The 13,583-nt window shown below is 37.7% G+C and overlaps 2 protein-coding genes across 3 annotated transcripts; one reads left to right on the top strand and one right to left on the bottom strand.

Annotated features, from left to right (window-relative positions):
* Positions 1–421: 421 nt before the first annotated feature.
* b3gnt2l (UDP-GlcNAc:betaGal beta-1,3-N-acetylglucosaminyltransferase 2, like) lies at positions 422–3,911 on the top strand. Of its 2 annotated transcripts, XM_026365560.1 has the most exons (3): positions 422–707; positions 949–1,024; positions 2,266–3,911. In XM_026365560.1, exon 3 carries the CDS (start codon positions 2,389–2,391, stop codon positions 3,658–3,660), a length of 1,272 nt encoding a protein of 423 aa, XP_026221345.1. In that variant the 5' UTR covers positions 422–707; positions 949–1,024; positions 2,266–2,388; the 3' UTR covers positions 3,661–3,911. The 2 variants fall into 2 exon arrangements, with proteins under 2 accessions (XP_026221345.1, XP_026221354.1); XM_026365569.1 differs by lacking the exon at positions 949–1,024.
* An 81-nt stretch (positions 3,912–3,992) lies between these two features.
* Positions 3,993–12,301, bottom strand: bckdha (branched chain keto acid dehydrogenase E1 subunit alpha). Its single transcript, XM_026365547.1, has 8 exons — positions 11,982–12,301; positions 7,014–7,190; positions 6,834–6,920; positions 6,660–6,768; positions 5,627–5,788; positions 5,328–5,534; positions 5,103–5,244; positions 3,993–4,813 (listed from the first exon to the last, which is right to left on the bottom strand). Exons 1-8 carry the CDS (start codon positions 12,093–12,095, stop codon positions 4,471–4,473), a joined length of 1,341 nt encoding a protein of 446 aa, XP_026221332.1. The 5' UTR covers positions 12,096–12,301; the 3' UTR covers positions 3,993–4,470.
* Between the last annotated feature and the right edge of the window lie 1,282 nt (positions 12,302–13,583).

Raw genomic sequence — 13,583 nt, 5'->3', positions numbered from 1 at the left:
TCAAATATTGACATAAATCGATGAAGTAATAACAGGGAGAATAACTGTCAAACTGATGGTATTCCATGACTCGGCTGTGTTTGTGAATGATATTTTTATTTGATGTAGGGGAGAAAAGGTTGTTTTCAAACTCTTATATAACGAGTAAAACAAACCTTTGATTGCACTGTGAGTTTTGTTTACTTTGGTGATTAGATAAGTTTCAGGTTCACAGATATTTTATTTATGACTCAACACTTGAAAAACATTTTCGTTCTCCAGAAATATTATTTTGACTGGAAATTAAAATGCAGAGACCTAACCCCGAACATAATGTCACTGCACGTGAAGTGTCCGCGGTGCCAGGTGCGTAAATTGCGCACCGTCACACCAGCTGTTCAAACGGCCACAGACACAAGGTTGAGGAAAAGGAGCTATTCTGCATTTGAGTTGTTCAGAAGGAATCCGCTTGAACAGAGGGCTGTGATCTCATAAAACGATCAAGGTGATGGGAGGGCGGAAGCAATGACACCTTCTAATGCAACACGAATGACGATACCGGTCAAACGCCTCCGGAAGACTGTTCAGAACAGCCGGTACTAGCTTTGTCGAGGGGATGGTCATGGACAAGGGGGACGAGTCTGTACGGAGCTGGTCTCAGCGTTAGTGGAGCGGCTCAGTCATAGGGATGAACGGCAGTGAGCGCGCCAGCAGCGCACACGGCACAGGTGAGTTTCAGCTCCATTTAATTCATAGCGCTGGAGGTTCTCACATCTAAAATGTGACTAGAAGTTTTACCTCACAGTGAAACATATCTCTATTTGTAGGAAGTAGTTTAAACTTTACATTTAGGAAAAAAACAAAGACACTAGTGAAGATACCGAGGTGTTAAATTTGGTCCCAGCGCCGCGTCGGTCCCAGAAAAGGGTTTTAACTGATGGTTCCTCCACCTGTTGATTGAACCTTTAGACGCCTGGATACTCTGTTGTTCCTCTGCTGCTGTTCTGCATGATTGATTTGTTCGTTGAGGATTCTGCCCGTGTTGGTGAGTATCATGCTATTGAATCTTAAAGTACTGTACTGGTTTGACTGGTTTGTCGTTTTTATTGTCGGGGCAACACCGAGTGTACATAGATACACTCGGTGTGTATGTATGTAAAGTATGGATGTGATTTTTATTATGAATATGATTGTTAACCAGTAGATAGACTCACACGCCACTCTTACTGTGAATTTCCCTGTGGGTTGTTTTCTTTTGCTATTTGTACAAAGCCTGTGTGCCTCTAATTAGACCCTGGAGAGGAGGTTGTGTAAGTGAATCCCAGCAGAATAAACCTGCAGCAAATTGACTTTGCACCAGAACATTTTGTCTTAAAGTAGCATCTAGATTTGCATTTGACATTTACCTTTTAAGATACGCGTCAGGAAGCTGCAGCAAATTACAGGAAATTATTAAGATGAGATCATTCTGTTTTTTTAAATTGGTTTGAATTGTGACTTCATAATATTTACTGTCCACTAAAAAATCGTTTGTTCAACAGGTTTACTTTCAAGTGGACAACAGAGCAAGAACATATGACATTATAGGGCATTAGAGTTTAGTAGAATTAAACGGATTAAAAACAAGTGGAACAGGAATTATTAACCTTTGAATTTACATTGCTAAATTCTGTGGGATGTTCAGTTTAGATGGAAAGCTACTGAAAAGGCCGGCCAAATGTTTAGTAAACATTTTACCAATAATGGTAAACAAACATAAGGATTGTAAAACTAGAATAGTCTAATTTCAGGCTGCTGTGGTCATTCAACTGTAAGAGCACCAACTCAGATGATGTTGTTAAATGCACTGATGAGTTTAACATCACAGGGGCAGTGTGCAACATGCCACATAGTGGTTCTAACAGGAAACAAGAAGCAATATATGTTGTTTGCTGCTGCACAATGTGAAAGAAAAAGAAGTGGTGTACCAAAAGGAAGTGGAACTAATTTAAGCCAAATGTATAACACCTCATACATGATGTATATGAATGAATACCTGTGTTCTGTTTGGTAAAGAATAATCCTGGCGTCCAAAAATCCCAAATGACTTGAATGGTCATACTGTGCCGTGTTATTGTTGATTTGTTTTCTTGTGATATTTCAATTCTAGGGGACTCCAGGAAGAGTCACAACCCTACGGTGGTGACTGATGGAGATTAAAAAGTTCAGTGTTTGCAGCACGTTTAGATATGTTGAAGGTTGTAATGTTTGATTTGTTGATGTCCTGTCACCTCTGTATATTTTCAGATACAGTGGGTGGTACCTACAGGAAGACTGTGTAACCTGAAGACTTGAAGGCACCGTCTACCTCTGAAATACGAGCCGCCTCTAAGGATACTACACCCTAGCTTGGTTTACTCACCTTGAGTCATGAGACTTTCTCGCACCTTCAGTGTTATGGTTGTTCTCGTCACTTTATTTATGGTCTTCTTCTACTTGACCCTAAACCCAGACATGGGAACCAGGGCCAGACCAGAGAACATTGTGAACCATCGTAGTCTCCGAGTCCAGGAGATCGATGCGAAAACACAATCTCTTGAGCAGAAAAGTGTCACTGTGCCTCCACCTGAAGTCCCCAATATGACTGTTTCAGCTATGTTAAGACAGACTATCCCTCAAAATACAGCATACTGGAACCGCCTGCTGTACTCGGGTCTCAAGAAGCTGGACGAAGGGGGGGACCCTGTCGGAAACTACTCAGATTGGTCTCACTGCAGAGATGCTCAGGAGATTCTGCAAACCAATGTGCACGATATCTCCTCCTACCCTCCGCTGTTCCAGAGCTTTTTGCAGGTCATGAAATGCAGGTCCCCTCCACTTCTGTTAAATCAGCCCAACAAGTGCCGCTCCAGTAAAGGGGAGGAAGACAGTCAGACCTTCCTGCTGTTCGCCATCAAGTCAAATCCTAGAAACTTTGAGCAGAGACAGGCAGTGCGGGAGACCTGGGGTAAAGAGGGGGTAGATCACAGTGGACTGAGAGTGCGCACAGTGTTCCTTGTGGGTACCGCCTCTTTAGACGACCCTGACCTCAACCCACTGCTCTCATTAGAAGCAAAATACTTTGGGGACATTGTGCAGTGGGAATTTCACGACTCCTTCTTCAACCTGACACTCAAAATGAACGTGTTCCTCCAGTGGACACTGACACACTGTCCTCATGTCTCCTATGTCTTCAGTGGTGATGATGATGTATTTGTGAACACACCAGCGTTGCTCAGCTACCTGAAGTCTCTGGATGCCTCCAAGGCATCTCGGTTGTATGTTGGACACGTCATAAGCACAGCAACTCCCATCAGGGATCCTAAAAACAAATACTACATTCCTCTGAGCTTCTATGATGGCCCATACCCTGCGTATGCCGGTGGAGGCGGCTATCTGTTCTCTGGAGCATTGCTGCAACCCCTTTCTACAGCTCGGAGTGTCATTCCTTTCTTTCCTATTGACGATGTCTACGCTGCAATGTGCTTCATGGCGCTGGGAGTTTCTCCAGAGCCACACCCCAGCTTTCTAACCTTTGATGTCAAGGTTGAGGATCGTGAGAATCTGTGTGTACATAAAGATCTTATTTTGATTCACCAGCGCTCCCCATCGCAGACAAAAAAGCTGTGGAAGGGAATTCACAGTCCCCTGTTGACTTGTTGAATGTGACTGATCCACAAAAGCTGTAAATTAAATAAGGAAATGTGTTGTAATGTAATATAAGGTTTTACCTATTGTCTCTTTGAAAAACTGAAATTAGTAATGTGGGGAAAAAAAAGCACCACATTTCTATTTATGTAATTTAGCGCAAACTTTTGGTGTCATGAAAAGGAAGAGGTCTCCAAACTGGAAATGTGAAGAACACATCCTATATTTTTGGCATGCCAAAGGAGTATAAAGTGACGTCACTGCCACGTGAGGTTGTTCGTAGTTTGTGTGTCCTTATCCAAATTTCTACTTTTCTATTAAATTTAAATAAAATAAACCAAAGCAACAAAGTTTCATAGTTTATTTTCCACAAAACACCAAACACAAATCACTCATTGTAACGTTGTAGAAGGAAACCTGCAGAGGACTGTGGCAGAATAACGCCACTTACACCACAGGGTTGAATGTCCACTGTTTATTGCTTAACGTGAAGGTTTCTTGTGCGCGTAATGACTTGACAGTGCACCAGCTGTTTGTTGCTGCACTTAACACGACCATGGCATTAAATGTAAAACAGTAGTGTGAGCATTTATAGAGGAGATTTACTACTGACACAAAATCTTTAACTTAAGGCACCAAATCCAGAGGCTTGAATTTTGAAATTACAATTTTTCTTTTGCCTCTACCTTGTGCAGAAAAATGATGCCTCATTCCAAAACTACATTTATTTTTATTACAGAAAAAGTTGTGCAACAGTTTCACACTTGAGCCTCATCAACTTCCACATTTGTTCACCAAATAGCTTGTTCCTTCTTGTTAGTGCAGTTATTTATCATACAGATCAAGTGGATAGTGCTCTTTGTACACCTGCAAATGCCTCCACAGGGCCTCTTTCTGCTTGCTTATGTTGGGGGTCATCTCGTTGTATACGTCGGTGAACAGGAGTTCAGGATTGGGCTTCAGACGTCTCTCTGCCTTTTCAAACGCCTCCATCACCGTCTTACGAGATTGCTTCCTCCAGCTCCTCTCGTCATCCTCGCTCCACCAGCCGCGAGCTGTCATGTAATGCCTCAGCCTGGAGATGGGATGGTCCTGCTTGTCCCAGTAGTTCACCTCATCCACTGAACGGTATGCTGAGCTGTCATCACTGGTGCTGTGGTGGCCAATTCTGCAGAAGGAACAGTAAGTTTTCTTCTGTTCACTTTCCATACAAATTATTGGAAAGTCGGGACACCTTAGCCATACTTGAGGAAGACTACAGGAACATCACCTTCTTAAAATTAAAGATATGCATCCTTAAGTTCAGCAGACATTAACCTAATCTGCATGTTTTAGGTTGCAGGAGGAACCAGGCACATGTCATCACATTAAAGTACAGAGGTTGGTTTTCCAATATTGAAAATGATAGATTAGTCTGGATGATGAACTGTTAGCAAAGGGTTGAAACATCAACTTACCTGTAGGTCATTGCCTCAATGAGGAAAGGCTGGTTTTCAGCCACAGCTCTGCGGCGCGCTTCCTTTGTGGCATTGTACACAGCGAACACATCGTTACCATCGACACGGATGGACAGCATGCCATAACCCGGACCACGAGCAGCTGTTCAATCAGAGAAAGTCAAAGATGTATTCATTAGAACAGCTGCAGATTTCAAATCAGAAAACCAGACTTTAGCTTCTTACCAATGCCATCTCCCCTGTATTGCTCATTGGTCGGAGTGGAGATCGCATAGCCATTGTTGCGACAGAAGAATATCAGTGGGCATTCGAGCGTGGCAGAGAAGTTGAAACCGGCGTGCGCATCCCCTTCGCTGGCGGCTCCCTCTCCAAAGTAACAGATTACAACACGGTTGATGTTTTCCCTCTTGACGGCATACGCAGCACCAGCAGCTGAAACAAAGACGTCACACAGAAATCCATATTTACATGTGTAGATATGTTTATTTAGACTGATGAGCTTAATCTGCATGTGCACAGCTCACCTTGGGGAATCTGAGTGGCCAGCGGGGAGGATATGGTGACAAAGTTCAGGTCTTTGCACCCATAGTGGACAGGCATCTGCCTGCCCTTACCAAGGTCATCAGCATTGGCGTAGCACTGAGCCATAAACAAATCCAGTGGAAAACCACGGTACATCAGCACTCCTGCACATGAATGACAACACCATTACTCACAAGACAAGAAAACCTGGTGCATATTCTACTCAATGGACAATTTTTAGTCTCACATGGACTACATGTGAGACTAAAATATTAAACACATTAAACAGAGAGATGCTGCTAATATTTTCTTGGTGTGAATTTATCAATTTGAATTTAACACATTTTTGTGCTGCATGACATTTTACACGGCTAGATTACTTCTTCAAGTGTTGTATGTGTTTATCTGGAGTCTTTAGGACTTCCCTCGTTAGGTTGAAATGTTTTACAGCTCGTCCAAGGAACTTCTTCAGTCTGAACAAAGTTGGTAGGAGGCCGTATATTTATCCTCCAGAGTGGTTTCACCTCTCACCTGGGCTGAACAGGCGTGTTGGACTGAGAACAGTGACACCTATTGCAACTCTTTTCTGATAAATTGGAGACAGATTGTATCAAAGGCCACCACCTCTCAAGGGAGGGGTTTCGATTTTGAACTACCTGTTTGTTTATATTTTTTGAGAATAGGTTTTACCTCCACTTGTTTGAATTGTGATCTCCAAATAAAAGCATGGCTGTGTGTAGACATGCAGTATGATTCACTAAGTAAACAATTCTTCACCTCAAATAGAATAAGTCTTGTAGTCACTGTGTACCAAAGCAGGCATCAGCACACCCATGTAGACAAAACTGCCCAATGAGCTTGTAACAGAACTTTGGTGTTTGATATATCACTCACTAACGCACTGTTTGACTTACAATGAGGGTTTCCTAATGATTCTACTTGCTATGATAAACATTACAGAAATTAAAAGTCTAATTAAGTAAATCATTATCAATATTACTAGAATTATTATTAAGAGCTAAGTCTGATCCTTACCCGCTTCTCTGTATTGTCCAAACACCAGGTCATTTGGGTCAAGAGCAGCTGCACTACCAATATGTGTCCCCTCCTCACCGTAGTTGGTCATGTAGAAGGAAATCCGGCCCTGAAATAGAAGCAAATTAACATGCTTCCGTGGTCAAATCAGGAAATACAAAAGGAAAAACTTACCTGTCTCTGTGACTCGTAGAGAATACGGTCCATTGTGTTCAGCAGAGTCATCTTCTGATAAAAGTTTAAAACTGTCTCTTTGGAGAGCTGAGCAGGAAGAGACACAACAGGTCAGCCCGTGTCAGCAGAGCAGTGTTTGTGTCATTCTAATAACAAAGGGCAGAGGTGGACTTACGGTACCTGAGGGTCTTGAGAAGGGTTGATGATGTTGCCCTGCCTGTCCATCACCCGGTACACAGGGATCCCAGATATGACATTGGGCTGGATGAACTCAAGATGATCCACAAACTCAGCTGAGGCTCCAGGGAACTGTGGCTTTTCTAGTGTCGAATCAAAAGGCTGCTGTTGGTGCACAGCCTGAAACACACATTATTTATTTGTGGTAAATGGAGACCCTCTGAAAAATAGACAAGAGGATTCATGATATAATTTAACGAAAACAAACTGTCTGTGTTAATCTCAGGAGGCCTGAGAAAAGCTCTCCTGAATAAAAAAAATTCAAAACAGATCTGACAAAGAGGAAAAGGCAACAAAGAATAACAACAGGCTCATTGTTGTAGTAGCCAGTAGCGTCTGACTTTATTTAGGTTTGTCTAACTGGAATGATCACAGAAGAGGAAATGACAATGCAAAACAACAACAGTGGAAAAACAAGTGTTTTATATGCAAAACACATTCTATGTGTGAGCAACATTAAATCATTGATATGTATCCAGATATATAAGTATATCTGGAAGAAATGTGATTTATATTACATTATGTACTATTATTACTTCAATAATAAATACGATATAACGTGTATGTGAGGGAATGTAGGGAAGTGAATGTTTTGTGCAAATGAATGGGAAAGTAGATACGGAAGTAGATTGTAATCAAATGTTCAGAGCACACCTGTGACGTGGCCGTATTAGGTGTGGTATAAGGACTGGAGAGATTTTTGGCACATAGATGTTCTCTATTTGTAACAGAGCAGTTAAATAAGTTGTTTAAACTTTATGGGGCTGTCCAGCAAAATGGCAGAAAAACTGTTTTATCCCGTGACAGTGCAACAATCTGAATCACTTCTTAACACAACAAGCTGATCCAGATAATTTGAAGATGTCATAACTGCAGCTCAACCCCACAGACGTTTCTTGTGCTTTTAGGTCATTAGTGGCTTTTGTCTTGGACTCCTGGCAAAAAAACGCACTAAACTAAAACATCAGTGTCTCTTGAATTTGCTCCATGGTTTCTCACACAGTACTAAATACCGGTATGTGGGACTTTTGCTACTAGTATCCGTCATATGTTGTTATGTAACTTTGTGCTCTGAATTGAACTAAGAATGTTAGCTAAGGAAACTCAGAGAGACAGGTCTGCTGCTGCCTTTTAGACATCAGTACAATAGCTATATATGGCATGAGAATAAGTAGCAGCCAGTAGCTTAAAAGTAGTAGTAGCAGCAGAATGTGTTTATACAGGATATCTCCACAATCTAGTGTGGACGGTACAGTGGCTTGTATGTTTTCAAAGGAGAAACAAGTTCTATTTCAAGATAAGAAGGCACTCTGAATGTTTAATTTTTAAGCAAGATGTTAAAGATTGATTTAATCTAGCGTCTGACCAGATTGTTAAATATTCTTAATGCTGGACCAGTGGTGGAGGAAGTATTCAGATCATTTACTTACACTTACAAGTAAAAGTACAGCATTTAAAATGATAAATAAAAGTACAAAAGTATTGGCTAAAAAATACTTAAGGTCAAAAGTACTCTTTATTATTAGATTATAATTACTGATTAATTCAAGTGTTGTAGCTGCTAAAGATGGAGCTTCTTATGCTACTTTAACGATTATACATTTTACATCTAATAATTGTACATTGCAGAGTGCAGAGTTGTTTGCCTAATTCATAACTGAATTAATAAGCTCTGTTATTATTATTCTGTATTGTGAAAGGTTAAGATATCCTGAAATATCACAAGCAATTATGTACTGCAACATGAAAAAGTTTCTTGTGAAACCATGTGTGACGATTGTGTTGTTGTTATCTACACAATAAACATGTTAATTTAGTGACATCTCATATTTAGAGCCACCACTTTAACATTACACACAAAACCGAAACCGTAACGTCTATTTTGATTCATGACTCTCGACATTAACAGGTTTGATGTTTCTTTCTTTACATTATAACATTAACAGGTTTGATGTTTCTTTCTTATCATTATAATATTAACAGGTTTGATGTTTCTTTCTTTACATTATAACATTAACAGGTTTGATGTTTCTTTCTTTACATTATAACATTAACAGGTTTGATGTTTCTTTCTTTATATTATAATATTAACAGGTTTGATGTTTCTTTCTTTACATTATAACATTAACAAGGTTGATGTTCTTTCTTTATATTATAACATTAACAGGTTTGATGTTTCTTTCTTTACATTAACAGGTTTGATGTTTCTTTCTTTACATTATAACATTAACAGGTTTGATGTTTCTTTCTTTACATTATAACATTAACAGGTTTGATGTTTCTTTCTTTACATTATGACATTAACAGGTTTGATGTTTCTTTCTTTACATTATGACATTAACAGGTTTGATGTTTCTTTCTTTACATTATGACATTAACAGGTTTGATGTTTCTTTCTTTATATTATAACATTAACAGGTTTGATGTTTCTTTCTTTATATTATAACATTAACAGGTTTGATGTTTTCTTTCTTTACATTATGACATTAACAGGTTTGATGTTTCTTTCTTTATATTATGACATTAACAGGTTTGATGTTTCTTTCTTTATATTATAACATTAACAGGTTTGATGTTTCTTTCTTTACATTATGACATTAACAGGTTTGATGTTTCTTTCTTTACATTAACAGGTTTGATGTTTCTTTCTTTACATTATAACATTAACAGGTTTGATGTTTCTTTCTTTATATTATAATATTAACAGGTTTGATGTTTCTTTCTTTATATTATAACATTAACAGGTTTGATGTTTCTTTCTTTACATTAACAGGTTTGATGTTTCTTTCTTTATATTATGACATTAACAGGTTTGATGTTTCTTTCTTTACATTAACAGGTTTGATGTTTCTTTCTTTATATTATGACATTAACAGGTTTGATGTTTCTTTCTTTACATTATAACATTAACAGGTTTGATGTTTCTTTCTTTATATTATAACATTAACAGGTTTGATGTTTCTTTCTTTATATTATAATATTAACAGGTTTGATGTTTCTTTCTTTACATTATGACATTAACAGGTTTGATGTTTCTTTCTTTATATTATAACATTAACAGGTTTGATGTTTCTTTCTTTATATTATAACATTAACAGGTTTGATGTTTCTTTCTTTATATTATAACATTAACAGGTTTGATGTTTCTTTCTTTACATTATAACATTAACAGGTTTGATGTTTCTTTCTTTACATTATAACATTAACAGGTTTGATGTTTCTTTCTTTACATTATAACATTAACAGGTTTGATGTTTCTTTCTTTATATTATAACATTAACAGGTTTGATGTTTCTTTCTTTACATTATAACATTAACAGGTTTGATGTTTCTTTCTTTACATTATAACATTAACAGGTTTGATGTTTCTTTTCTTTACATATAACATTAACAGGTTTGATGTTTCTTTCTTTACATTATAACATTAACCGTTTGATGTTTCTTTCTTTATATTTAATATTAACAGGTTTGATGTTTCTTTCTTTACATTATACATTAACAGGTTTGATGTTTTCTTTCTTTATATCATAACATTAACAGGTTTGATGTTTCTTTCTTTATATTATAATATTAACAGGTTTTGATGTTCTTTCTTTTATTATTACATTAACAGTTGATGTTCTTTCTTTATATTATAATATAACAGGTTATGTTCTTCTTTATATTATAATATTAACAGGTTTGATGTTTCTTTCTTTACATTATAACATTAACAGGTTTGATGTTTCTTTCTTTATATCATAACATTAACAGGTTTGATGTTTCTTTCTTTATATTATAATATTAACAGGTTTGATGTTTCTTTCTTTATATTATTACATTAACAGGTTTGATGTTTCTTTCTTTATATTATAATATTAACAGGTTTGATGTTTCTTTCTTTATATTATAACATTAACAGGTTTGATGTTTCTTTCTTTATATTATAACATTAACAGGTTTGATGTTTCTTTCTTTATATTATAATATTAACAGGTTTGATGTTTCTTTCTTTACATTATAACATTAACAGGTTTGATGTTTCTTTCTTTACATTATGACATTAACAGGTTTGATGTTTCTTTCTTTATATTATAACATTAACAGGTTTGATGTTTCTTTCTTTACATTATAACATTAACAGGTTTGATGTTTCTTTCTTTATATTATAACATTAACAGGTTTGATGTTTCTTTCTTCACATTAACAGGTTTGATGTTTCTTTCTTTATATTATAACATTAACAGGTTTGATGTTTCTTTCTTTATATTATAACATTAACAGGTTTGATGTTTCTTTCTTTACATTATAATATTAACAGGTTTGATGTTTCTTTCTTTATATTATAACATTAACAGGTTTGATGTTTCTTTCTTTACATTAGTTTTAAGCTGTTTACCTCCTCACGCCCCTTTCTACGACCAATAGGAACGTAGCTAGCTAAAACTTTAGCCAGGCAGCTAGCTACCCAGAGTCACAACAACTAACACACGTTGTACCACTACACAAAACATATAGCATTTACGATATATTTATATGTAGCCACTTCAATTTGACTTCATATGGTTCCAATGGAGAATATCTATATAGCGAGTTAAAGCTAATTACAGTAACTTTGGTTTCTGCAGGGCTATCAGCTAAGCTAGCTAGCTCACAACACATCGCGATAACTAAGTAGAGCTACGACTGTTTCACATATCTCCCCGATGTAATCCTCTTTATCCCAAACATTAAAGTCTTCTTAAACATCTCCTGTATAGTAACTTAACTCGACAGTGGAAATATGACATTGTACCTGAGGTTAGATCGATATTGTGGTTTACTGTCACCAGGCCACAGCCCGTCCACCTCTGTCACTTGCTAAAGCGACCTTTCATGTCAAGCTAACACGAGCTATGCAGCAGAATAATACAACACTGTTACTGAACTTACACTGACTCCGAAGGTCCTGTGCTGAAACAGCCTCGACACCTTCAGTCCTGCTGTCTGTCGAACAGCATGGAGACATAATCCAAACATTTTGTTCATACTTCTGACAGCCGCCATCTGGACAGTTCACAGCCGTTTGATTCAACCGCACAACTAGCTAGTTAGCTAGCTTGTCTTAAATTTTAATTTTTAATGCTACAGTGAATATATTGCAATTGTGCGGTATAACGAACTAACAACAAGGTTTTAATCGTTTTCCAGTTTGCAGCACGTCTGTTCAATCCACATGCACACTTTCCAGGTAAGGACAGCAGTGCTCCACATCCGGCCAGACCTTTCAAAATAAAATCCCGAAAGCGCCAGCATCTCAACAGAGGTTCACGACCTTCAAAATCCCTCTTGTTGTATAGTTTTTAAATCAGGCCCTATATTCTATCTTTGTTTTTTTAAAAGAGCATTATAAATAAATGTTTTTGTAACTACATCATAAGGTTAAATGAACAGAATTTGCTATTCAAACAGTAAATGTTAACATGCATAGTCTTTAAGTCTGTATGTGCAGCAGCACTGTACTCCACTTTGCAGTGCCTTATCAAAAATAATGTGTAAGTAGAGTTACTGATTTCACTACACTTGAGAAAATGTTTTCTTGTTTTGCAATTTCCAGATTCGTGTCTTCCACCACCAGACCGCTGTCTCCTCCGCTGCTGGCAGTTTTCTGTAGAGCTGTATTTCTCGTTGGACAGTGATTTTCTTTGAATGCACAGCATTTTCTCTGAATTTTCTTTCTTCAGACCTCTGTCCTCCTCAAAAAGCTCTTAAAGGGCAGTTCATCTTGGCTTTTTGGTAGTTGGAGTCTTGCATATGAAAATGTAACAAGAAAGTGTGTGACAAGACAACTTACAGTAAAAACATGGAAGGTTTGTGAACTGTGGATGCTTTCATCTGATCCAAATAATCTGGCTCTTTGTCATTTTGCTCAGATATATTATCAGCATCGTGGTCCTGCTGCAACAATCGACATTTCCCAACCTGATCTGACATATAAAGAATATATGAATAAGACCAAGTTAAAAAACAAGAGTTCAAAAACTCATAAAAGTCCAGCATGACTTCTCATTACCTGCAGATTTGCTTACACAAGCACAGAAAATTACTTCAGTAAGTACAATATGAATCCTGTCTACCCTGTATATGTTAAATCCACTTGCCACAGTCACAGTGGGTTTGAATACTTGGATTCTTTGTCGTACTGCATGTGGTAATACATTTTATTTCCCATTCAAATTCATGATACTGTGAGATGTTTCGAGTAAATAATGTCCATGAAAGATGAATGCTCAATACCGAAGGGAAGGAGGAAACGTCCATCCAGAAGTGACTTACTTCTTAGGCACAGCACAGGTTAACAGGATCTCTCTCTGACCCTTGAAGATCTCTCATAGCAACAAGTAATGTCAGAAATAAACAGCTGTAATCGTGGGCACAGATATGGATAAGAGCTGAAACAGCTCATTCCAGTGAGTCACTGGCAGGTTAGTCCCTTGACACACCAGTGAAAGTATCAGGAAGCATAAATTGCACAGAGGAACACCATGAGAGTTT

The sequence above is a fragment of the Anabas testudineus genome, chromosome 13, assembly GCF_900324465.2.
Source record: "Anabas testudineus chromosome 13, fAnaTes1.2, whole genome shotgun sequence".
Lineage (NCBI taxonomy): Eukaryota > Metazoa > Chordata > Actinopteri > Anabantiformes > Anabantidae > Anabas > Anabas testudineus.
Note: the sequence above shows the minus strand (reverse complement) of the source record. Positions and strands in the feature narration are given on the sequence as shown.